The sequence below is a fragment of the Cuculus canorus genome, chromosome 5 (genome assembly GCF_017976375.1).
Source record: "Cuculus canorus isolate bCucCan1 chromosome 5, bCucCan1.pri, whole genome shotgun sequence".
Taxonomy (NCBI): Eukaryota; Metazoa; Chordata; class Aves; order Cuculiformes; family Cuculidae; genus Cuculus; species Cuculus canorus.
In genome coordinates this window covers 30,070,420-30,097,926 of record NC_071405.1, presented here as the reverse complement: position 1 = coordinate 30,097,926, position 27,507 = coordinate 30,070,420, and the positions used below count along the sequence as shown (strand labels likewise).

Genomic DNA, 27,507 nt, shown 5'->3' with positions numbered 1-27,507 from the left:
GGTTCTTGGATATGTAAGCCAACACTTACTTCTTCTCACTTGCTAGAGCTCTGTTGCTATTTAGTTCTCAAAGAGAATCTGGGTGGATTTGACAAGAGTTAAATTGGTGATGCATTTGTCCCTTGGACTACTTGGAACCTTCTGCATGTTCCTCAGTATTTGTTTATACAAATCTTATGTATTAATCTTTGGTGTCCTTTCATTGTAAGCATGGAGAGCACCTAATGGGCTAGTTGGGCAGATAGCCAGTTAAGTGCTTGTGGTAACCTTCATCAGTGAGCTTGCAAGTGGTAGCATATTGGTACATATGGAGTCCTTCTATGTGCACTTGCTTTTGAGGCTTGCCACACAAAAGGCTGCTTAGTGAATAGGAGAGAACATGGATGATGCCTTGCTCTTCTGCTGGCAAATTTAGCAGCACTAATAGGATCAGCACCAGAACTGCTATTTTTCTTCAAAACATTTCCCAGTGCTGTTACCCTTTAGCATGGTGATATTTTTTTCATGCAGTTATTGCAAACTAGTATACAAATTTTAAATGCCGGGTTGGTTCTTCTGTAATTGATAAAGCTACTTGTGGAGCATAGTGCAGAAGCTGTGAGCACTTGGTCTTGGTTTATGCCTAAAAGAATGAAGGTTTTATCATTTTAAACTGTCGAGGATTTCACATATATAATCCAAATCTTCTCCAAACTAATAGTTCTAAGAGTCAGCAAGGTGTCTGATTGAAAGTGGTCAGGCACTCGTATTTTATATATGTCAGAAGGCATTTGTAGAGTGAAGCAAAATCCATGGTCATAACTGCACATGGATGTAAATTTTTGTGGTTTTCCTTCTGAGGAGGGTTTTTTAAGTATTTGTATATAAGATTAAGTATCACCGTACAATCTTTAATTTCATAATAAAGTTAGCACTTATTAATTCTCTTGAAAAATACTCGCAGTCAACCTCGAGAAGATTCAGACTTCTTGGCACTGTGTTAGTGTATATGTCTATTTCTGCTGGCATTGCACTTTGGATAAATACTGTCAGAAGAGGACATCTTAAAATTAGGAAGTACTCGCTAGCCAGGCACTGTAAACCTGGATGGCCTTGTTTGGGAGATAAAGGGGACTGACAGCATGGGAAGCTGAGGCTGTTGTGCAAGGGTTGTTGGTTGGCACTTTGCAAGAGGTAACCAGGTTGTGCTTCCCAGGTTTTTACCCTAGTGGAGCTTGGGTCCTTGTGTATTAACCAAAATCTTGCAACGCTGAATTTGTCTGATGGATGTTGATGAGTGATGAAGAATCAGATGATTGTGCAAGAGACACACAGCAAGTGAAGTGAGTGTATGTTTGTCATAAAATCAGGAGAGAGGGCATGGCAGAAGTCAACGGCTCAGCAGGCAGTGTGTCGGAGAACACAGAATGCATTACCTTTTGCTTGTTAACAGCAGAACTTTGAGGTCTGGCTTCCAGTAGAATTGAGATGTACCACCTTTACTGGGGACATGCAAGATATGTTTGCTTTGCACCTTAGTAAGTGCTGGTTGTCCAGCTGCTCAGATGATTGCTGTATTTCCTCTGTAGCCTTTCTTTAAGTGAGTGGCTTTCCTATTCACTGCCAGGTTTATTATAAAACTTGTATCAACCTGGTATCTTTGGACAACTTCAGCAGAATCTGGTAATGGGAATATTAAGGGTCTTCACTGGGATCAAATGTACCAGGTGGGAGGAATAAACTCAGACTGCCAAACAGTGTGATCACACATACCTTATTTCCTTAGGAAACCAGCTGGGAAAAAAAACATTCACAGAGTGGACAGTAAGAGGAAATAGGCCAGCACAGGAAAAGGGAGGAAAAGGATCTATAATTGGAAAAATTTAAGATTGGAGGCAACAAAGGATGGAAAAATTAACAAAATACTTACATTTCTGAAATGCAGGGAAAATTTCACAGTTGGGTAGCCAGAGGATTATACTTCTTTAAAACTCAGGTGTGGGTTGTAACAGGTATTTATCACCCTAGTAAGCAGATTGGGGCTACCTGGGTGTGGGTATCTCCCAAGACATGTATACAAGCACAGACTTGTTAAACCTGTCAGCCTACTGTTCCAGTAGCAATATAATTGGAGCGCTGTTTCGGAGAAAAGGGTGCACGAAGGGCAAACAAGTTACTTGATTTCTAGAATGTGAGTTAGCCGGGATGATTGGGGAAATGGTAAAACTTGCTGCTCTTTCATATTCTTCCTCCAAAGAAAACATCTTAAAATATTGGATCAGCCTGGTGGGACTGTGGCTCCACAGACAATTATCTGCGTCATTTTGTTGTTTCCCTGACATTAATATTTTGCAATTCACATAGTTTCCTACCACAAGTTTTTGTAAAGGGGATGAGGAGATAAAGGAAGTGTGGTGGCAGATGGATTTCTGTGTGACCAGACAGTTTGGGCATACCTTCTGGGTAGATCTACCTGAATGTTGTCTTTGTTCTTCTATAATGACTTAAAACCCTAATCAGTTCTGAACTGTGAAGTTGTCTGGTGCAGGGCAGTGCAGCATATGAATAGATTATCCAGAGAGGCTGTGGAGTCTCCAGCCTTGGAAGTTTTTGAGGCCTGACCAGGCAGAAACCTGAATAAACTGGTCTGAAATCAATGTTGACTGTAATTTTAGCAGGAGGTTGGACTGGAAGCCTCTTGAGGTCTGTTTCAGCCTGAATTGTTGAGAGAGGCCTATAAGTCTGTGTATTATTTTCCTACAGTTGTCACATTTATTTAAAACTTGAAGCTGCCAGTGGTCAAAACATCAGATGTTCTTGAACATTTGGCAGCTTCAATTCAGTGATTTTTGTGAGGCTGAATTTCTGGAAACTTGGACCTCCTAACGAAATACACAGGAGTCCTCAAACTGGAGCTGGTGGCTCCACCACTCCGCCACTGAAGCAGTCGTTATCATAAACCCAGTGGGTAGACTTTTGTCCACTGTAATGTAAAGGTGCCAGCTCTTGTAATTCCAGGGAGTAAATTATTGACATGAATTATATGGCTCAGAATCTGAACAGGAAGCCAGTTCCAAAACATACCTCAATGCTTCCCATTCATAACCACAATCTAGCTTCGTAAAGGTTGTCCTATTATTTTTTGAGGATGATGTTGATATTACTACCCTCCTTCCCTAACTGCTCTTAGAAATGAGAGGAAATTTGTCACATCCTTCTGATCTTGACAGCAGCCAGCGTGTGACCATTCCTGGGGTAGCAGTGCAGAGAGCCCGGTCTGCTACATCAGATCATTTCCCCTGGCATTTCCTACAGCTTTTAGTCGTTCTGGAACAGTCTTCAAATATGTTTTATCAGGTGACATAATGCAAATTGACTGCAGTATAGATGTACCAGCTCAGAAATCTAAATCACAAACCTGTTTACTTATGACTGAGCTTTAAATTATGTTTTCAAATTATTCAAATTGATGTTTTCTTTTTGTGCAGACAAAATATCTTAGCCCCATCTATCAAAGGAAGAGTAGAATATGATCAGAATAGAACTTATTTGAGAGTGGAGAATTACGTCTTTCATAGATAGTCTGGTTTTCAATGAAGAAATAAAAGCTGGCATTTCGCTTTATGAATATTGATCAAAATATTGGTGCTACTGTTTTGTATTTTATTTCTGAGAGCATAGTTTTCCTGGCTCCTTAAAATTAGTTGGGTTCTTTGTGTTTGTTTTTTTTCCCCATGTTTGGTCTTACGGAGAACACTCTCCTACCAAACAAGTATAAGTACAGTAATGCAAAATCAGCTTGAGAGGAAAGGTAATGATGCATACAAATATATTGCATGTAAAATGCCTGTCCCAAATTCTGATTACAGTCGCACAGTCGTGAATAAACAAAGTCTTGCAATTGCTCTCAGCTAATGTTACCCTGACAACAGTATATATAACAAAATTCAGTAATCACTGCCAACAAAACCCTTCGGTACAGCTAATGCTTTTGTTTGCCAGGATGAAATACTTTCATTAAGTATTAAATCAACTCCAAATCATAAGTCCCACTTTTAATACTAGGATCAAAACTAATCGGTGAAGTGTAATTTTTCAGTCCAGTATATATAGAGAGGTGGTTTTTTGAGTTCCTTATTTATAAAATCATGATAGGTAGAAAGAGAAGCTAGAGCTTCTTACCTGTTATATAGCAGTGGGTTTATCACTTGGCATCGTTCTGGCAAGCACAGCGAACACAGCTCCCTGATATTTCTTGGTGCAAGTTTCTGCTCACTTGATTTTTCCAGTTCTGTGTGTGCTCCTGATCCAGATGTTAGAGGGTTAAGGAACAGCAGCCTCCAGAGGGGCAGGTAACTTACTAAGAAGAAGAAATTTGTGCAATCAAGTACTTTGAATTAGTGAGTTAGATCCTGGTGTAAACAGGGTTCTACTCCAAAATGTCAATGAAGTAAGTATCAGTTTAAATGAATTACTGACGTGTTGCCTCCTCTGAGCTCTGATCCGTGTAACCACTGTTGTAGTCTGTGATGATGAGGTTCTGTGGATATTAGGTTTTATTTTCAAATTGTATTTGCTTTTAAGGGATCTTGGATGCCATGACAAAACCTGACTTTTTCCATTTTGAGAAGTAATACGCAAGTTAAAATTTTTCAGTACGTTCAAATATTAATGTTTGGTGCTTAGCTTTCTGAGAAAGAGACCAAAAGTTGCAGAGTTACTGAACACCGACACCTGCTAAATAATAAAAGCCAATATTAGTCAAGTGCAGAAATAGCTTGTAAAAATATTAACTTCCTTTTAGGAGGGAATACTTTAATTAATTTACATGTATTAAACTAATGTATTTTAATATGTACTTCCTCAGCTGGTTGGCCGATTGAGGTGGTAAAAGCATGCCCAACCTAGGACTATTGCAGTTTCTGAGTTGAAATGGTGGTAAAGAGAATGAGGTCTGCTAATCACGGCTTCTTGAAGGATACAATTCCTAGAAAGACAGCATGAATACTCTTCTCTGCAGGCACTATTTCTTCTGTTTAAGTATGTGCTCTGCTTGATGTGTAGGATTTCTTATCTTTTAAAACATTAAACTTGTTTAATTCACCAGTTGACAAAACAAGAGAAAGAAGATGCTTTAAGTGTGCAAGACAGCATAAACTTCCATAGATTTGTGTTTTTCTGCTTTGGAAGTTGTTTGTGTTAAATACTTAGACTATGAAGCTATAAAGGGGCAGAACCTATCCCTGATGGGAGATTCAGAAAGCCTGGAGATTATCAAGGACCTGATCTGATAACCTGTGCCATGAGGATGAGACCTGGGACATCCAGTGGCAGCTAGGTACATTGTGCAGTGGTATCCACTAGAGTATTATACTCCTGTGAATCTGATGTGCCAGGCTACTGAATCCACACAGTCCGATAACCCTGGTTGTCCCTCTCCTTCCCCTGGCTGTAGGCAGGACCCCTTTCATCCTGGCCATATTATATATTCTTCACTTCCGGTAAATATGAGACAGAAGTCCCTTCAAGAGGATCAGATGCAAGATCAGCCCTTCTGCTCTGGGGAACTGTGCGCTGGAGATTGGAGCAGCATTTTCCTGGAAGAACCTCCTTTCTTTTAATAGTTTTTCCTTGCAACTTTTGTACTCGTGCCTCTAGGGTGAAGGTAGATTTTCCATCCCACTTCCTCCTGTGCTCTCCATAATCGCACAGGCGAAACCACAGGGTGTCTGGTTGTGTGTACCCTCTCTCTTGAGCAGAGGAACACTTACTCCTAATAGCTCAGATAGCGGTCCATATGGATGGGAAACTGGACATAACCTCTTCGAGTTGCTGGATCTCCTGGGATGGTTTTTCAAACATGTTTTTGGGTTTTTTTAACAGTTTGTTCACAGCCAGAACACAGGCTTGTAGAGAGGAAGAGAGATTGTGTTGTCAGAATTCGCCAACCGGTTCATCCACAGTTTGTGACTCTTGGTCTTTCCAGGCCAGTACTGCCAATGAGTTGGCATATGACGATGGGGCGCACCATACAAACTTATATCACATGGATCATGTGCACTGGATGTCATCTGGGTCTGTGGGTAACTGCTCGTTATCCTGATCATTATAAAATCACTTCCAGCATGGCAAATTCCCTAAGACACTGGATGTCTTTCTCCATGGGGGTCCACTTGCCTGGGTGACATGTAACGTTGTCCTTAAAAGGGTGCCTTGCTTTCATGCCTGACAGGAGTCACCCTCAGAGGCTGATAGGTTTCTGGCCCCATTTCCAGTCACAGGGATCACAGCTGCTTGGCTTCCTTCCCCTCTAATTTCAGACTACTGGCCCCATTGTCCCAGCATCGGAGCAGCTGGATAACAGTGTGCTGGCCTGGAAGTCAGCTGAAATCTTTTTGCATGTTTCACAGCTTACTTGGGGATAGGTGCTGGGTGGTTACCTCTGGTTCTGCCTCTTCCTTCCATTCTTATGATGACCCTGATTAGTCATCTTTTACTAAGCAAGCTGACTTTTGTGTCCGTTTGTTCTTGTGGATAGGGATGACTGATACTGGCATGAGTTGGTTCTCTGGTTCAGCTGCAGTGCCTGGTGGTTAGGCTTCCCTCTCTTCTTCCTGAGGGTGCTGTATAATATCAAGCAATTTTTGGTAGATACTGGCCAGGGCCCAGCACAGAACCTTAAGTCATGTGCCTTTGGAATAAACACAGCATTTTTTTTAATTTCAAATATTCTATCACTTCTTCAGGGTCCTATTGTTGTTTGGGAGTGGAGTTTCATACCATTGGAGTCGAGAATTTCTCTAGATACCTGCCCATATTCTCACATGTGCCATGCCACCCGTGACTGACTAGCCATCCTTGGGGCAGATCTCTGAATGATATTCTTAAATTGTTTTGTTTCAGTTTTGTCAAAGGTTACTATATTCCCAAGAGATACCAATAGAAGAACTCTCCAAGCATGTTCAAGGTACTGAAAAGTTATTGTAACAAAGAAGGAAACATCATGGAAGAAGGTAGCAAGGGTGCCATTCTGTATCTCCTCCATAAAACACCTCTCAGAGGAAGAAGCATAATTGCTAGTTGTGTCCACGAGATGGTACCCCAAGTACAGTAATGGCTTCAGTACAAAGCTCAAATACCAGATTAAGCTCAAGGTCAGTGTTCTAATAACAAACTTCCCAGGCAAAACATCACTGATGACTGCAGAGCACAGCAAACAAGACCAACCTTTAACATGTACAGCAAGAAAAGGGGCATGGTGCAGTTCAGAGAAGCTAATATTGAGAACAGATAAATAAATATCATGACCCACAACTATTACTAGATATAAATTCCTTAATATGCTCTGATTTATCTGTTATTATTTCAGACCATTTGAGCACCAACAAATGGACTGGAATAATAGAATATCCTGAGTTGAAAGGGACCCACAAAAGGATCAGAGTCCAGCTCCTGTCCCTGCATAGATAACCCCAAAATTCACACCATGTGTCTGAGGGTGTTGGTGTGTATTTTTCGGTGTGACTGTTGTCATTTAACCCAGCAGGCACTGAGGTAACCACACAGCTATTTGCTCACTCCATTAGTGGGATAGGGGGAGAGAATTGGGGTAGGGGAGAGGGGGAAAGTAAAACTTATAGATTGAGCCAAAAACGGTTTAAGACAGAAAAGGAAGAGAATAATGATAATGATAAAGGAATATACAAAGCAAGTGATGCACAGCACAATTGTTCGCCACCAGCTGACCAGTATCTGACTAATTCCAAAGCTGCAGTTCTCCTGGCTAGCTTCCCTCACTGAGCATGACATCATATGGTATGGAATCCCTTTGTCCAGTTCAGGTCAGCTATCCTGGCAGTGTCCCCTCCCAGCGTCTTGTGCTGCTTCTTGGCGGGCCAGTGTGAGAATTTGACTACTTAGCGAAAACTAAAATGTCAGTGTCTTATCAAAATTACTGTCATTCTAGATGCATACCACAACAATTTACCAGCTACTCGGCAGAACTATATCCTAGCTGAAACCATGATGGTATTCTGTTTGCTGGCTAGCATTATTGCTAAAATTGGTTATTCCTTTAAAGAAAAAAAAGAAGCCTCGTTTTTGGGTAATTATCCCTCAGAATTAAAATTACTGGATTTCATTTACCCTCCCCTTGTGTTTTAATAATCGAAGCTGATATTCTGCAAAAGTCATCTAATGACCTGCATGCTGTAGTAGCAATCTATAACTTGATAATGGAGCTTTCACATGTATTTCTTATGTAGTTACATAAGAAATGTAGTTACGTTTCCTCAATCTGCCTCGATATGATGGGAAAGGAAAGAGGCGTGGACTTGTAAAATAATTTCTACTTATCACAACCATCAACAGCGCTATTTACCTGTATAGATGTCTAATCAGACTGATACAGGTCTGTAACTGGTTTGAGTTGGTGTTACTGGATAAGTTTGTTAGAAACAGTTTGGGGCTTTGGGATGATAGACTCAATAGCCTTATGGTAGGGGAGACAGTGGAAGGTATTTCTGTCCTGCTGAAGCTGGGAATCAAGCAGAAAAGTGTTTTGGAGTCTCATTCTTAAATTTCATACTTTGGAGAGACAAGAAACATCCAATGAAAGGGATATTACTTACGGAGGAAACCTTTTCAATAACACCTCTCCCAAGTACAGAGCAGCAGCATAGCTGATCTTTAGTACAGCTATTTCTTAATTTTATTAGCTGTTATATGAGTTTTTGCTGAGAGGTTTCCAGGCTTTTAGACTTCTGCTGCCATCTGTAATCACCAGTTCAGAATTCTGTATCGTCTGTGTGTTTGTAAGGTTTGGAGGTTTTTTGCGTTAGCATCTGAAATGCATCATCAAGGCAGTGACCCCTCTTGCGGGTATTTGGTTTGGCTTATAGCTCATTAGCTTAATCATGATATGAGATGGGGTAAAATGAGTGTCTGGGCTGAATTATGAATAGTAGTTCTGTGATGTTTTGTTCAGTTACAAATGAGAAAATACATGTGTTTTAAAAATCAGGTTTTTTAGTTTAACAGTGTTTGTGATGAGGCTAAGAGCAGTCTTTTTTGTGCTTAGTTAGAAGTGTAAGCTGCTTCTTTGTAGACACCATGTTTGCTCTAGTGCAGTTTAGGTTGTACCACTGTTTTTCCTTATTGATTCAGTCTTAGTAATCAGAGCAGTGAATTGTAACTAATGTATCTAAATAGTAATCCTTATCCTGTGATATGCTAGAAATCAACAAAACATTCTGGGAACTAGAGAGGAGAGAATTGATGGGAACTGCAGGTATAGAGGAATTCATCAACCAGATATTTTTGAGAAATGTTCTGTGTCGAGCGGGACCAGCAAAACAAAATAAGCGTAGGTTAGTTAACTGCTGGACATCTTTTAGGCTGCAGCCCTTAAATACTTGGTCTGATCTGGTAAATGTTGCTAAACAGAAAAGATAGTTTAAAGTAAAAGCCTTAAATTAGACTTGGATCTTGTAGAAAACCGTTTCATTGGTATTGAGTGGAGACAGCTATCTCTTGAGAGTGGGTTGTTAAAGCTTTAGCTGGTACTACCTGAAATAATAAAAAGTAAAGCTGAACTCTGCTTAAGAAAATAATTATTTTAGTGTCTGAAGGACAGGACAGATTTTCTCTGGGTCCCGTAATGAACTGTCTCTCTCCCTTTCACCTGGTCCTCCACTGATTCACAAAACCCTGAAGAAAGGAGGGGAAAAAAACCTTACGAAGGGCTGCTTTACTGGTTACTCACTGGCAGCAAGGCAGTACTGATCATAGATTGTACTTTTTTTGTTTTAAATAATCTAATAATTAAATAGTGTAATATTTTTTCCTTTTATACTTGTAGTAGTAGTTGAAAAACCGCTGCACTTGGTATGCAATGAGTGTTTTTGATCTGTGGTTTATGGTTTATTTCGGCTTGCGGTATTTCTCTAAATAATTGAATTTTTTTCTTTTTTTCCTTAAACAGCAAGGCCATTTACAAAATTGGTGAAGGAAATGCAACTCCATCGAGATGATTTTGAAATTATAAAAGTGATTGGAAGAGGTGCATTTGGCGAGGTAAGAGATTTTGACTCTCGATTGTAATAATGTAACTTTAATCATTTGTGCATCTGATTTCTTGCTACAGTTGATCTGTGCTTCCCCTAAAGACAAGATTCACCCAGATGTGTTAAAATACTTTGAAATGTGGCTGTAGCAAGGTACTAGCAAAAGGTCCTTTTGAGGCAGGGTGTTTAATGTCCAGTTTTGCCGTTTCTGTGACCCCCTCATTCTGGCCTTGGTGTAGCAAAACAAGTGTCCCTTCAATGTGTATATGAACAGGGTGGTCCCACCGAGCAGCTGCACAGCTGAATTTGAGATCTTTTCTCCCACTTGCCATATGTGCTCTTCTCTGCTGCTATAATTTAAGACAGAGCTGGGCTGCTTCTACGGTAGGGACGCGGAGGCTGCTCCACCCATCTGCCTGTCTCTGTAGCAATCTGGTAATGCAGAAAGACGCATTTGGCTGCCTCAAAGGCTGTTCCCTGTCATCTTTGAAGATCAAAGGCTGCTGGATCTGTTTTTTTGGACAGCAAGTTGAATCATGCTGGGATGATAGGAACGCCTTGTGTTTTGAGGACTCGCTAGTCCCAGGACCCTGGACTTGAAGCTTTGCTTCTTAATATGCTTGATGAAATTCTCATCAGTCTGATAGAGCTTGCTGCTAGCAAAAGCGTACATGAGCGGGTCGCCTTCAGTAGGCATAGGATACCTGAAACTTTTAGAGAACCTCAAAGACAACCTTTACAGCGTTTAAGTAGGGGTAACTGAAGGCATAGGGGTCAGCAAAAGAGGATGTTAACTAGAGAATTTCTAGAAGTGAACAAGCCTTAGATTTCTTGCCGGAAGCTTCTTTTAAGTAGCACCACACTAAAGTACAATGTAATGACAGCCATTAGCGGCTCTTTTCATCCTGTTAACGCTTGGTTACAACTTCTGCTGGCTGTGACTAAGGATGGGCTTCCTTGTCTTCATTTCTTGTCTCCACTGAGGGCTGGACTGTGTGCCATGCAGGGCTGTCCTTCCAAGCATGGTGTGCCCTGGGCACTTTGAACTCTTTTGCCATAGGTTTGATTTTGGGACAGAGGTATCACAGGCAGACCAGAAATTAAGCTTGAAAAATGTCAGAACCCTCACTCGACCTAGGTGCAGAAAGCAATGAGGTTTCTGTGTGCATACACACTTGGTAGTGGGTGAAGTAATAGCTTCATGTCCATGTAATTTTGAGATACTTCACTTAAGTGTCTTTGAGGAAAGTGGACACCCAAGACGGAAATTAGTGTTTCAAGAACATCTCTTCATTGATACCATCATCAAACAATGTGATGATGTACCGTGTAGGTCATGTGTAGTTGCTGAAGTAAGTTGAGCATTTGAAGTAAAATGTCCAGATAAATGTTAACTTCTTGGCCTGTCCACTTTCTAGTGGATGTTGAGCTTGAGTTGCAACATTTGTTACAAAAAAAAAAGACGTGTTTCCTTAGGATAGTAGAAATTATTGATAATCAATTGTTTGTTTAACTTGAGTGGTTTTAGTGTATTTTTTGAACATGACTTTTGAAGAGAGAAGTTACTGCAAGGAGTTTGGCAGGAAAAAGCAGAAATGGAAAAGAATTTGATAATTCTAAGGGAGGGGCGAAATCTACAAATTAAGTCTAAAAAAAGTTCTAAGCAGAGAGGTTTATGAGTAGATAAAAGGGGCTAGGGAATCAAGACAGTAGTAGGTGACTGTCTACCTCTCCATTAGGGCTTTGATTCAAAGCAGTGGCGCAGTTCTGAAAAAAGTACCCTCACTTACTGCGGACTGATTTTGCTGTGCTTGATCTCATTTTTTATTTTATTTTATTTTTTGAGGAAACTAAACCAGAACCTCCATTCCAGGTGCACACCAAATGTTCTTCTGGCCCCAAAGAGTACATAAGAATCAATCACTGGGTTTGACTTTTGTCACCGCTTCAAAACATGTATGATCCAGGAGACCAGCTTAGATACGGTCTGAAACAAAATTCCTGAACTACATACGGTATAGATGGGCAGACTCAACACAGGCTACTTTCATCTGTTGGTCTGGTCTTTCTGTGCCAAACTATTTGCTATAGTGCCTCTGACCACTGATATCTAAAGAATTTCAGATTAGTGTTTTGGCAGTTTGTCTTATGGTGGGATTAGAAATGGTTTCTGGATTTTTTCAGAACTAGATTTGTGAATGCTATAGCTATTAAAATTATTTCAGGTCAAAGGGAATCCTTTATAGAGACTTGCATATGGAGACAGTGTTGAGAATGCCTTCACACAGTGTAATATTATGGAAGGGCTGTTTTCCATAGTACTTGCTCTGTTATTTTTCAAAGAGATGCTCTTCTCCATTTAAGGAATTGACCAACTGGAAATCGCAGCAAGACAGCAGATAAGTATTTATATAAACTTCACGAGACTTCAGTTTATACTTGTTAGGGGGGTTAGGATGACCTTTCTTAGCTTTTAATTAAGAGTCTTAAGGTGTATTAAAGATATAAGTTCTGGGTGGAAATATGTTAGTAGTTTGGAGTGCCTGAATCAACAAAAGTCTCTAATAGTCTTTCATTTGGAAAAGGATCAAACTTAATGAAAGCAATTCATACATCCCATCCACCTTAGTGGAAATTAAATTTCACAGAAGTGAAATAAGAAGTATCTTAATTTCATCATTCGGAGCTATGATTGCTCACAAAGTCATGGTGTTAGTTACTTGTTAATGTTGCATTGTCTTGTTCATATTTTAATTATAAAACTTTTAGTTTCTGGTTGTAGCAGCTTGAAACTCTTTGATCAGTTTAATTGATGCAGGAATCAATGATTTTAAGTTCATTATACTTTAATCCCACTTGCCAGAGACTATTTTAGGCTTTTTGCTTATGAATGAATCCTTTGACCACTGTGCATACTACGCTAGTCTAACTGCCAAATATAGGCATTATAAAAAAGTAATTATATAAAGGTCGAAATAAGAAAATCTAGTTTATTTCTCAACAAACTAGACTTGAAAAAGGGTAAGAACTACATTACATTCTTCTCAGTTTAGCTATCTTGGACTTTTTGGAGCATGCCAGGGGCTTTAGTCTTCCCAAAGAACTTTTGCATGAATCGGTAGCTTTCAAGAAAGACAGCTTAAACAAAATAAAGGCATGATATTAGTTATTAGTTGGGATCAGTGGTAAATTTTTGCCACACAGCATGTAAGACAAGGGAACAGGATCTTTGACAAGAGGAAGGATTGAGCCCGCATGGGAGATTGTCCCTGTGAACACAACTGCAAAATCAGTATTTAATTTAGGGCAGATTGATACAATTACCAGTAGATATCTGTAATGGCATGTCAGTGCCTTTTTCTTTTTCTCGTTTTCAAACCAGCAGAACTCGGCCTGATTCTTTACACTTTTCCAGCAACATCAGGAAATCCAACTGGTAATCCAAACCCACCTGAGTGAAAGTTCTTAGAGCATGGGAGATTTGAGAAGACAAGAGAAAAAATATTTCCTAAAGTTCTTCTCTGGGAAGACAGAAATAGCCTAGCTCAGAACCTCGAGATTTCTTCTCTAGCCACCTGCCAAAACACGCAGTTTTCCTTTTCTCATAAACTAAGCCAGCTGCTTTGCGTGCAGGGTAATAAACTACATGTCTGAATGTCCTTTACAGCAACATTTAAGGCCCTGACTCCTGGAGTCACTGGCTTGAGAACATTATTTTTTTCAGAAGTTTCATAGTTAGGAAGAAAAGTTCAAAATGTTCTTTGAGTGCATGACAGCTTAAGTAGTGTATAATTTGAAATGCTTGCTGTAAGAAGAATAAACTACACATGGCTTTTCCCCATCTCATAGGGTGTGTTTGCCTGGGTGTATACTCATCTGGATGGAATATTTTCATAAATGCCCTGATGTTACTTTGTCTTTCTGTTTTGTGGATCAAAAACATCTTTACTGTGAGGGTGATGGAGCACTGAAACAGGCTACCCAAAGAGGTTGTGGATCCTCCTTCTCTGGAGATACTCAAAACCCACCTGAACACATTCCTCTGCAGCCTGCTGTAGGTGAACCTGCCTTAGCACAGGGCTCGGACTGGATGATCTCCAGAGATCCTTTCATCTGTCCACAACTGAACAGGTCCCCAACTGTTCTGTTATTCTGTGATATAGGCAGATAGCTAATGTGCAGAGAGGCAGCCTCCATAATAATAATAGCTTAAAATTCACCCTAGAACAATATCAGAACTAAAATGCTTTTCAGTAAACTTACTTCTGGTTTCTAGTAATAACATTAATGTAGAAGTCTATATACAAGAATGCGTATGTTGTAGAGGGTGAAGTTTTTGTTAACTAGAGAAAATACACATTCCTTAGGAGAAGATTTGAAGAACTTGAGCACAGAATGGAAAACTTCTTCAGCTTCTAGACCTTTAAAAAAATCACACTAAAACAAAGACACCAAACCTACCTGTGGCTTGAAGTCTGCATGTGCCTGACTACTCCTTCTGTCCAGAAATGCTGTGGACCATTATTTGAAATAAAATTATGTCCTGAGAACCTGTGCTTGATGGGATTGTGCTTACCTGAGAAACTTATGCTAGCTGAAGAAGTGCTTTCTATGTGCTTGGTGTTTGGCCCTGCATGCCAAGGGAACTGGGAATATAGTGTGGTGAGAGGGATAGGAGGGAGGAAGGATCCTGTGTGTTGGGACTGTCTGGTTCTAAATACTTGCGCTTGCTCCTTTGCAGACTTCGTCTGACTTCTTAGTAACGTACTTGTAAGTCTTTAAGATCACTTTTCCCAATCTTGTAGGAAAGACCCTTTAAGCATAGTGCTGTAGATTGATGAATTTCAATGAAAAGCCATTGTTGAAGGAAGAACAACGTCAAGATGTACCTTGCTTGAGAACTTGGATTGTATAACATGGCTGACACCTTCTGGAAATTTGGTAGCGTGGGTTGAAACAATTGTTTTCCTTCCCTTGTTTGTTAGCAAGGATTTATTGAATGAGCAACGCTTACTGTGTTTCCAGCGGAAGGGTGGAACTGCTTGGTCTTGCTTAGTACAAAAATAACTAAAACTCTTAATGTGCCCCACCTAAGTATTACTGTTCTGGATGGGTTAGAAATACCTTTTCATATGAATGGTGTTGTGTACAGACTTAGTTTGTGTAGCGTTTAGTAACAGTACGTGTCACCTTGATTCAGGATGCTTAGTCAGAGCCTTGGTGGGAATCAACAGATGTAGAAATGTATTTCCAGAAGAAAATAAATAATGATTGAGAGAACAAGACTGATCCCCCGTGTACCACAACTTTCTGATAAATTATGTGGTTCCTAAGGAGAGAGATACTTGCATAAGGGTGCAGTGAGACTCAAAAGTGAATATGCAAAACCTAAGCTTCCTTGAGGACAGGCACGCTTGGCAGTGAGGTGCAGAGCTGTTTGTGCCTTTTCCACCTTGTAACCAGAGCTGTAGGGTACCACGTGTAATGTTTTTATGTACTTCTAGAAATTAACCTGGGGCACAGTGACCATACAGACTGCAATTAAGGCTGTCTTACCTATTCAGAGAAGCTTTGGTGATTGATATTAGGTCCCCAGCAGGGACTGTACCTTCCTACATGTCAGATCAACAGAATTTGTAAGTAATGGCACACATGTGACACTTCATCCAGCTATTCACAGAGTCAAAGCATTCAGAATATGATGCAGAAGAAATATTTAATTAGCTTTGCTTTTCTATAGTATGCTCTTCGCAAAAATAGATATCAAAGCAAGATATTAACTGCTGGGGAAATGGAAGAAGCTGCTTTGTTTTCAAAATGCTTCAAAAGAGCTGGTTGCTATCTTAGTCCTCCCCAGCTCCGTGTCTGTTTGTATGGCAGCACCAAGTTACTATGGTGACAGGCAGGTTGCAGGGAGCTAGAGAGACACAGTTCACAGTAGCGCTGCTGTGAGACCAGCCATTTGTTTCTGCAACCCGCCCCCCCCCCCCCCCCCCCCCCCCCCCCCCCCCCCCCCCCGCCAGCGATTGCTGAGGGAGAGCTTAGGTGTTATTCGGGGGCCTTTGTTCTTTTGCAGAAGCTTTCTGGCTGGTGTTGTGATTTCTTATTTGCACAGTGTGAAGATGCACACCGTGTGTTTAAAAAGGAAAAGAAGAAAAAGGCTCTGCTTTGGAAGTACACACTGTGGCATAGGCACCCTACCAAAAGACACTCTCGTTGCTCATTTTGAATGTAAAAGACATTAAAAAAAACCTGAAAGAGCAGTCCAGACCAGTTTTTCTTCAATATGCAGTATTAAAACTGTTACCTAATGAGCAATATATCAAAGACTTTTCATATCCAAGAGCATCAGGAGGATAAAACTGCAGTGTTTTCTTCCATAGCTGGTGTCCGAGGTATCAGTAGCATGAGACAGAAATAGTAGAGTAGAAGTGGCATATACAAGCTTTAACTGAGGGAAATGACGGTAACATTCAATTATGAATCTGGTAATAAGACATTATGGATAAATTGTTTACATCTGAAATGACATTTTGTCTCTTCTCCCAGTTGAAAGGCTTGTCTAAAATCTCTGCTCAAATGTCTAAAGTCATTCCAGGTTCCTGCCAAAGGTTAATTCATGGTAATTTTACACTTTCATCCATGTAATTTTATTGTCCATTAGCTTAAGCAGATCTTTCATCTTTTGTCATCAGTATTACTGATGTCCTTCTTTCCCTTCCTTCCAATTTTATTGTAGGTAGCAATCATAGCCACTTTTTGACCTTTTTTTAAAAAAACGAATAAAGCTTTTTCCATTCCCACAGAAGTATGAGAGGCTTTTTAGTTCCTTGATTATCTCAATTGTCCTTCTTCACAGCTGCTCCAGATAAAGTTTATTCCTCTGGGGTGTGGCTGTATCTGGAGTTTGTATTTCTACAAGGCAGTACTGTTTACCCATCCTTAGTGTAGTCTAGATACACACCTAGTCATGTTTTTTTTAACTACCTGCCCTTGTGAGCTGATTGCACGAGGATTATCACCTATGTGTCTGTCTTCCTCTTCTTTTCAACTAAGAACTTGTTGCATTTGAATTTCACCTTATTCCTTTAGTCCTCGAGTATAAGTTTTACCTCAAAGTTTAACATGCCATGAGCATGAATACTGTCCTGGTTAGCTTTTTTATCTTTGCTTTGAAATGAATGCCAGCATGGTTCCCACTAAGTCTTCTTGTTAACTGTCTTTGTTTTCTGGAAACCAGTCCTGCATTGAAATGATTTCTGCACTTTCTTACAGCATACTTAAAAAATTTCTTTCATGTAAAGTGTAACTTGATGCTGCTTCCTAATGCTGATCTTGTCACTGAAAGGGCAAAGTACAGTGGTGGGAAGTTCTTTGTTTGTGGAGGCTGATTGGTTCAGATTCCTGCCTTGTAGGTTTTGTCAGGGCATGAGGAGAGGTGGAACTTGACCTAGGATGGCTTTGCAGATTGTAGCCCTAAACGTCAATATCAAGTGGGTTTTGAAGATCAAAATGCAGTGAAGTACTTCTGTAAAACAATTCAAGAAACAACATATTAGCTGTTGGTGAAGTCTGAAAATATTTGTAGCTGTATGGATTCTTTTTTTATTTTATTGCAGTACAAGTGAAGCAAAGCTTTGAGGCAAAAAAAGTCCAGGAATAAAATTGATGGCAGAAGTAATACAAGTATGATGGGGTGTTGTGGCATGTAGGCACCACGGCTGGCTCTTAGTTATGCTTTAGGCCCAGTACTAATACTTTTTTTGACATAAATATGTCTGAAGTTGGCTGAAGTGGATTCATTAGGATTCATTAGGCTTTCCGAGGTCCTTGCAGAAACATACTTGATCTTTACTGCAGTGTCCTTGTTGCTGTGAATTTTAAGCATGACGGGTCACAGCGACAGTGATCAAATCAGCTGGTGGCAGCTTAGACCCAAACGGGTTTGCATGGAAGTAGGACTGGGTGGCAGGAGAACCACGGCATGGAGAGCTTTTCTTTTTCGGTGTTTAAGACTTCCTTGGTAAAACAGAATCACCTAAATCTCTATCAAACTGCTCTGAGTATTCAGAACCCCTGATTCTCCATTCCAACCTAGTGTAATGAGATGTAAGTTGGACAAGCTTTAATTTTCTTACTTTGGCAGAGGTATTAAAGTGCTGGGTCAAAGTTGTATGGATTAGTTAGCACAGATCCCATCCCTTTGGCTGGCTTGGAGATATGTAGGTAAAGTCAAAGTCCAGAGCACAGCTGAAGCCTCCCACCTTCCAGGGACTGAGGGTTCAGGGACTCCCTAACCACACTTGTGACTCAGTGGTCAGTAGTCTCTGAGACTTCTGCTCTGTGTGCTACTCAGGTATTAAGCATGTACTTAAACACTTTCTGAATACTTAGGTGTCCACAGTAGTCTGTGGCTGAGTTCCAAAACACTTGCATAACAGTAATGCTTCCTTAATCTTGCTACCTTTTTATTTCATTGGATGCTTTTCAGTTTCTGTGTTATGAGAAACAGCAAGCAATTGTTATCTCTGTTCATCTTTTTTGTCACATTCATAGTCTTGTATGCCTATCATAGCTGTAACATGTTCCAGGCCTGGCATGTTTTAGGTTACTAAATCTTCAGAAGCTATTTTATACCTCTGCTTTTGCCTTTTCTCCCCCTTTCATTACCCTTGGTATACTTTTTTTTTTATTTTATTTTAAATCTATTACAGTGTAAGTTGTGATGGCTTGGAATGAAGAGTGAGCAAAAAAAGTAAATCCTGGTCTTTTACAGACTGTGTATAATGTGAACGCTTGTTTGGCAAGTAGACTTTCAAACTTTGAAGGTAGTGGCAATGCTTTTTTTTTTTTTTGCAGCAGTATACAATTCTTCCTCCTTTGAAATATCTCTGAACACCAGTTAAGTATTTTTTTCTTACATTAGTAGATGTGGTGAATTGGTATGTACTATAGGAGCCATCATACTTAAACCTTGATATCTTGCATGGTTAGCAAAATTACAGTAAAAGGAATTTGTTTGATCTCAAAAAGTGATCAGTGTGGTTATTGTAATTGAATTTGAGGTATGCCAAAGAAAGAGGAATTAATACAAATTAGAAAAAAAACAACTATACTGCAGCATCTCAGAAGAAGCCAAAGCATTATATGATAAGCATAAACTTGGAAGTGCTACCACCTGATGAAGAAAGTTCAAGAAAGATAACTCAAGGAAATGCTGAGGTGTTTTATAGAACAAAGGGTGTGGGGTTTGTTTGGTTTTTTTTATTTTTACAATACTGTGACCACATTCTTGCTTATAATAGTACTGAGTTTATTGAAGCATAATTTAGTTTGTGCTTCTCTGGTTCAGTTCAGACATCAATGAGGTTTGGTTTTTGCATTTCTATTTGTTTGTTTTCCTAAAAAAAATTAATCCTAATGATTAGAAAATAAGTAAGAGTCAGATCTAGTCAGGCCAAGGGTCCTTTAATTCTGAGACACCTTCTGCACCTGTCAAGTTTCTTTTCAGAGATTAAATTCATGGGGAGTTACCCATTTTGATCTATGGTTATGTGGCTTTTTCTGCTGACACAAGAAGCTGTCCCACTGTTGTCCATACAATTAAAGCAGCAGTGTGTTTACTTGTGCCATAATTTGGTAACCACTTAGTATGAAAATGAGTCAACTTTCCTTTTATTAATTGTACCTTTTTCTTCCACAGAAGACAATTATCTTCCTCTAGAAAGTTTAAATTGGGCTTTTCTTTAAGCAGTCCTTATAGCAGCAGTATAGTTAGCAACTGGGGAATTGCTTAATAGCTCCTACAGATTCAATTTCCTTTTCTCTTTTCAGGCCTGTTCTCATTTACTACATTGTTCTAACGTTTGTAGAGCTTAGCTGTGCCTGTCTTCTGCAATGCCAGGCTCATGTCGCTCCTCAGCAGCTGAGAACGCTTCAAACTTCCACCATCCTGCAGTGCTTTCAGACGCTGATGGCCATAGATGGAGCGTGGTAGTTGTATAGCTGGGTTCTGGTTTGTGCACTACAGGTGTTTGGGTGACTGAGCAGTTCTAGTGCAGTGTTGTAATAAAAGCTGAATGTTGCTACTTCAGGGCAGAGCTAGGCTTGAAAATTGCTTCTGCCACAGGGTTTTTGTTCACCTGCAACAGGTAATCATGCTCAGTTTGATCTATCCCTTCAGTGGAGACAGGTATTTCAGGCAAATAATTCAGTTAAGTGTGTGCAGAGAGGTTTGTTACAATGGCTTTTAATTGTAAGGCTTTGAGGAGGATAGGAACAAAGATAAGTGTTGTAGGCCATTTTTCTGTTGAATAGTTTCATATTCCCCAGAGAACCCCAAATATCGAGATGAGAAGTTCTTCCACAGCATGAGCAGTGTCTGCAGGAGGTGTTTGTAGTCCAGGAGACACTGGGATGTAATGCAGCTGTGAATGCTCTGCGTAGCTTACAGAACCTTCTTTGTGCTGTGATCTTTCCCAGCTGCATTTAGGGCCACTTCCCCATGCCTTTCCTGTGATGGAGACCTACTAGTCCTTTTCTAAGATATATTTCTGTTACAAGGTTCTGGTGCAGGTGTATATGTACTAGGCATCACTCATCTATTATGTGACCTGTTGAATGGAGCTTCACACACTGAGAGATGGGCGGCTTAGGTATTCATGTGCAAAGTGAGGTGTCTAAGTGTGAAGATCATGTTTTTGTGTTACTGGAGGAGCAGTTGTCCCCCTGTTTCTCACTGGGAGCTTCTTTACTGGTAGGGTGCAGGAGAGCCTATATTTCCCTCTTCCCTCCTCAGTAATTCTGATTTTGTATAATGTTATGCTGCTTGACGCACTGTTACAACTTTGTTTTATAGTCAGCATTTTCTTAGAGCTGCTGTAGCTCCCAAATTCTGTATAGGTAAGAGTTTTTAAGCAACGGAAGAGATGATCTAATGTGATTCCTGTTACCTTTCCTACTGCTATTCAGAGCTCTGTTGGAAGCAATGACTGCTGGTTGATTTTCTGCTTCTGAAATAGAGACAAGCTGAGAAGCAGCAGAAATACTCAAGCAGTCCATGTGTAGTCCTGTGAAGATGTTGCTGTGTTGGTCATGATGCCTGCTTTTCTTTTACCAGCTGGAAGAGTTTTGTGGAAATAATGACTTTACTATGAGAATTATTTTTGTTCTTGGAGAATACAAGTCTAGGTCAAAATAAAGTTTTTGCATTCCTAAGCCTTGAAATTTTTGTTTTATTCCGTTTTTTTCTTCCACTGTACAGCTATGCGCACAGCTACTGTTCATAATAGTCTAGGCAAGTCTAATGCACAGACTGCATAGTAAAATGCTTCAAGCGTAATGATGAATAAGTAAATGAATACTGTTTTTTCTTTTAAATATCTGCATAAAGTACACAAAAGCATGTTAATTTGCAAATTTTTCAAGTTTCTTAAACCTTAAATGTAAACCTTAAATGTGAAAACAAATTAGTCAAATGTAGCTTTTAACCATTGACAGCAGCCTTTCTTGTTTTCTCAGGCTGCCCTTTTAAATGTTGCCTCATTGGCTGAAGGCACTCATGCAAGCATCGCTTGTTCTTGGCAAACAGTGCAGCTTCATTGCCCATCTTCACATAAAAGGCTTCATGTTCCTTCTGGATCATCCCCCATGTACTTGATCAGGAGCACTTGACCATACATGGTGTGCTGTGCATCAAGCATATAGTAGTGGTGTAGGAGGAATATAGAACGAGCAAAAACTCATGCTGTAGTTCATCAATGTGTGCGTTGATCACTGGTGACTCCTTAGGAACTTATTTTATTGATTTGTGAACATAAGCTGTTTGAAAATTGTATTTCTTTGATCATGCTTTTGTTGTGTATATTAAGCTATTTAAATATTGTATTTCTCTGACTATACATTTGTTAAATAAAGATACCTTATTATTTCAGGTTGCGGTTGTTAAAATGAAGTGTACAGAGCGCATTTATGCAATGAAAATTCTAAATAAGTGGGAAATGCTTAAAAGGGCAGAGGTAAGTAATACAGTTCTTTTAATGCAGAGAATTTTTTAAATTACATTAGGAAAATTACATTGACACTCTTCCAGATTAGGAAGAATTATTTCATAAGCGTAGGAGCTTCAATCTTTTTTTCTTTTTCTCTTAAACTGTTTTAATGCAGTCGAGTCTGACAGTCCCTTCCAGGCATCTGTTGTTCTCAGCATTACTGTGTCTTCATTTACCAGACAGTCTGCCCTAGTTCTTACCCTGAATTGGCCAGATTTTTGTTTACAATGAAGACAACTTAAAGACTACATGAAAGCTGAGATTGGTGCTACTATGACATTCACAGCTATATACAAAACATTATGAAAAGGTCTTTTTTCTCTTGCATTCAGAAAGCATACATTAAGGAGCTTTGCATCGTACTGTTTGTGACAGAATTTATGTAACTGGTGAAACTATAACTAAATATTTTGGAATGATATATCGGATTGTAAAACAAAACGTGTTAAGAAGGTAAATCTATTTAAGAAGGGTATTTGTAATGAAAGGAGACATATGTTGTCACAACAAATTATGTAAATATGGATGGGTACTTCACAGATTAGGAAAAGAACTACTGAGAATAAATATGCTGTGGGAAATGGTGTGTTCCTAGGATGCTACTGTTGCACGGTAGAGGAAAACCTTATGGCAAATGTAGTGTTACATAAGTCAGCAGGCAAAATACATAAGGGGAAAATATATGTAGTGCATCAATACCTGCAGCAGCTGTGTTAAGGGGTGAAGGCTAGCTGCTTGCTGAGGACTGAGCCTGGTGTGACCCTTCCATGTCCTATTCTTCTGTCCTTCCTGACACCACCTCCCCGAGCCTACCCTCTCTAGTCCCTCCCTTCCTTTCAGTAAGTCAGTGCCAACTCTTTTCCTGTGAATAAATCTTCTCCCTCTTGTTACGCCCCTCTTCACTACTGCCATTGCCTGATGCAGTCACGCTTGGTCCGTATTGATCCGTGCTTGTTCCAAGCGGTGGCAACCACTGCTGCTCAACTCTTTTTTTTGAGTTGTCAGAAGAGCTCGCATTCTTGGCTGTGCTGCATCAGCAGTTCTGCTTTAAGCCTTCCCCTGTACTGGGGAAATTTCTACACAGGTTTCAGATGGATTAATTCTCTGGTCTATACAGAGTTGTTTCAAACCCAAATGCTTTTAGGGGGCCTCCCGAACTCTAATGGAAGTACAGCTATGCTGGCTTTCTTCAATCATTTTTAAAATGACCTAATTAATTGGCCTACCTAAATATCTGGAACGTTTGCATGTAGAGATGTCCTGAGAAGGCGGCTACTTAAAAATTGTCTTCAGACTTTAGCAAGTAACTCCTCTTACCCTCTCAGTTTTCCCAAAACACACTTAGGACAAATTATAGTCCAGCTAAGTTCTCTTACTCCTTATTTTCCCCATCCACAAAGGACAATGAAGGAACTGTCTTCTCTGCTGTGCCCCTTTGTTTTTTCCTGTTCAGTTTGCTTGCTTGATTTGGCTTTTCTGGAGAAGGAAGACTTTATAACCTGCAACCGAAGATGATACAATATCTGGGTGTTAAAATTTCCCAAATGTGGTAAAACTTGGTTAGTTTTTGAAATGAAGCCTGCAAAGATACAGTAAACTCTAAAGTGGGCAGTTCCACTGAAAACCAGACTTCACATGCTTTAATAACCACTGTATGAGTAGTCTAAGTGGCGCACTGTTATGCTGGTTTGTTCATTTTCTATGACTTACTAAACATAGCAAAAAGTAATCTAAATGCTCCTCATTGTTTATTAGCTGCAAGAAAAAAACTAATGTGGTTGGAAGAAAATACAAGAAAGATTGGTGAATATCAGCTACCATCCGTAAATGGGTTGCAAGCAAAAATAGGCATGCCATTTATGTTCATAAGGTGGACCATTTGTGTTCTTCGTTCTGACAGCAAAATTCATCGTCATTGGTATATTGCTGTATTGCTGTTGACAGTTCCAAATAGGTCCTGACTGGCTGATTAGATAGCTTGTCGTTCTTTCTCACGGCATGTCTCAAGGCCTTTTAAGCTGCCCTAAGCAGAAAAAGCAAGTTTCATACTTTGAATTCATGATGCAAAGTGTTCAGCAGCATTACTGGTTTTGAAGTGTTTATAACATTCCCTTGCTATTTGAGATTGCACAGTGAGCTGGATCAAGGAACTGATGTCTTTGAAAATAAACAAACTAGTTTTCTCTGTTGGCAGCCTCCTCATATCGTGGTGCCAGAGGAACTGAGAACTGCTGTGCTCTGGTGCTCAGGGCAAGGGATAGAATTACATGGACTTGCAGTTGCTGCCAGACTTTTTGTAGAGTGATACTTTGGCCTTGTATTCATAAACTGTTAAATCACTCTCGGTTAACAGTTAATTACAATTTACATCTCTTCACCAGTAATTACTAACTTTGCAAAGTGGCCACAGTATGGCCTTCTTTAGTAGAAATGTAAATTGACTTCTGCTTCCTTAGAGGGAATAATGATTGAGATAACTTTATAAGATGCAATCAGTGTATGGTAAGGCTTGGGCTTCCCAGGCATGTTCCTTCTGTAGTATGTTTTTGAAGACATTTGGACAAGTCTTCCAGTGACAAGTGTCACTGACAAAAAAAGTAAAATAAATTAGTTATTATCTAATTTACAAAAAAAGTAAATAAATTAGTTATTATCTAGAATACAAGCACTTCAATTTGCAGCTACTGAATATCCTAATAAAGGCCCTCTGAACTGAGAGTAGTGGAAGAGTCCCAAAGTCTGCATCTTGATGGTCTTGATCCAATAAAAATGTTAATACTTTTTTGTATTAGTACTGCTTTTATTAAGGAGTACTCGCTTGAAGTTTATGAAAGTTGGTTTTATGTAAAGATGCTGAGAAAACTTGTTACACAGAGCTTGCTTCTCTGAAATGTCACAGCTTGAAGTAGAGAAAAGATTATTGAAAATGAAAATTTATTTCACTGGACAAAGATAAGACAGCAATAGTAAAATCTGCTTGTTTCATATAGCATGCAGGCAGTGTCTGGAACTGGAACTGTGATGTAAGAAAAGTGTACATGAAACTCTCTTTCCACAAAGGTCTTTTTCAGAAGAACCAGACTTACTTACCTAGTGCCATTATCTTTCTGCTGCAGATTGCAGTGACAAGTTATCGTTTTTCAGGCTTTTACAAATACATCATGGAACAGAGATTTAGTGTTGACTGGAATTGGTTTGTGGGCTTTCTGATGTTTTTGAGGGGGTGTGTTGATGATTGGGTTGTGTTTTTGGTTTTTTTTTTTTCCTTTTCCAAGTTCACAGTCAGGATTAGAGTGACTGAATGCCTGGCTTTAAGCCTGTGGAGATTCCCTGGCTTGTCACTTGTGCAGACTGAATTCCAATGAATAGAGACCTCTGTTCAGTAATTTTAAATAATCCCATAAAACATCCGTATGTATTCTTCCTGTGAAAACTGCTTGTTGATGTTGACAATGGCTTTTTCCCCTCTTTTCCTTTAGACAGCTTGCTTCCGAGAGGAGAGAAATGTCTTGGTGAATGGGGATTGTCAGTGGATTACTACATTGCACTATGCCTTTCAAGATGAGAACTATTTGGTATGTTTGATTCATCAGCAAATAAAAGCTTTAGATTATGAAAGGATTTTATTTTTGGTACACTTAGCGATATTAGTGCAATAAATCAGTCCTCACGCCTCACAGCAGAGTTTCAACATTCCTGTTTTCTCCTTGAAGAAAAACTTCAAAGGGAGTGACTAACTCCAGGAGAGTGAGAAAGTTGTGTACTGCTATAATGTATAGAGGTTTAGTTAAGCACCTTAAATTATTACCTAATCTATCCTTACATAAAATATATTATGTTTAAGTTTAATGTTTTGGATAACATTGCAGGTAAATAATTTGAGAGGTGTTAACTCCATGTAAGTAAGAATTTTTTTTTTCCTTTAAACTTTTGAAGCGAGATCTTGTTTAAAAAATAATGGAAGTAATTGCAAATTTTATTTTTTAAAAAACAATGAAACAGGTATTTTTTTTAATCCTCAGAAAAAATAGCCTATTTCTTAAAAGTATTTAGATAAAAATGTGTTTTTAAATCAGCATATAGGTCATCTCAGTAGTTTGAGAGGCTTTACCAAGCATTTCTAAAGAAAGTCATTATTCCTGTTACAGTTTTTATTGATGGGTTACTAGAATTGTAATATATAAGCTATGTTTACCTTAGTCAGTCACAAAAATAAGGAGAGCACTGGTCAGGAACAAAGTCAGTAAAGCCCCAACACACTGCAATATACTGAACTATACGGCTTCCCTGTGGTTCCTTGAGGCTGGGTTTGCCAATGTGCTATTTCTGTAACAACTGACATAGTTGTAATCTGAAAGTTTTCACCTTCTTAACCCTTTGTAGAAAGTACCACACTAGCAAGTCATGATTATAAATAAGAAAAATGCATTGATAAAAGGCTGCCAGTGAGTTCAGTAACTAAGCGTATGAAAGAGTTAGAAAATACTTGAACATCTTTACAGGTTCTAAAACAAAACAAATTATTTTTACTGACATGTTAAAAGTATTTTCAGAATAACAAGCACACTGTAAACAAATAAGCAGCGGGATCTTACGCAGACATTTACAGACTGTTTCCCTTGAATGCTTTGTGATAGATCCAGATTTTCATCCTGTCAAAGTTTAGCTGTCTGTAGCTCTGCGTCATGAAGACAGCTCGTAATTTCAAATTCCCTCAGAACCAAAGAGCCTTCAGACTTGCATAGAAATAACCTAAGAATTCCTATAACATATTTGCAATTGGCTTGTAAGAATGAAGCTACCTACAAAAAAAAGTTAGCTGCTCAAGATAGCAAGCAGCACTAATAATAGTAAAGAGAGGGATCTAGTATTGCTAGTAGCGTTTTATACAAATCTGTTCCAAGCAACCTATAGTGTTATAATACATTTGTTTTCCCCAAGTTTACAAAGACATTTAGATGTTGAAATTTCACTTGACAGCAGAATTTAGACATCTAGCATCTAATTTAAGATCCATTATCTAAAAAAGCAACAACTCTGCCTGGCAGCCAAAGTCAGCTGATTCCCCACTTGCCTAAGGTCTGGCTCTGCGTGTGCTGAGATGCTTCCTTCCAGTTTGGTCTGTTACTCAGCATCCGTCTCCTGTAAATGTCTGGTGCTCACAAATGGGGTGTATCTGCATCTCAGTCACTCTGTTGTAAGGGATGCATTAAGAAAAAGTGAAACACATCTGGAAAGGACTTTCACACAAAAACCTGGACAGAAGATTCTGTTCCATACCATCTAAGTCGTTCACTTGTTCAGGGCTCCAATTCTCTGCTCAGCTTGAAGAAGTTTATAGCCATGTTTTTCCACATCCCAGGAGAGTGCTGCCATGTTACAGAACCTGTGCAGATTTGGTTTACTTTTTAGCC

At 39.4% G+C, this 27,507-nt stretch overlaps 1 protein-coding gene across 13 annotated transcripts in view; it reads left to right on the top strand.

Moving 5' to 3' along the window:
* CDC42BPB (CDC42 binding protein kinase beta) overlaps nt 1-27,507 on the top strand; it is a 103,598-nt gene that overhangs the window by 21,395 nt on the left and 54,696 nt on the right. For all 13 annotated transcript variants that reach the window (XR_008449971.1, XR_008449970.1, XM_054067171.1 and 10 more), the window contains exons 2-4: nt 9,962-10,053; nt 21,977-22,060; nt 25,573-25,668. Coding sequence is in view for 11 of the 13 variants with exons in the window: in XM_054067171.1 (XP_053923146.1) it covers nt 9,962-10,053; nt 21,977-22,060; nt 25,573-25,668 (272 nt within the window). In the remaining 2 variants the exon portion in view is untranslated. The remainder of the gene's footprint in view (nt 1-9,961; nt 10,054-21,976; nt 22,061-25,572; nt 25,669-27,507) is intronic.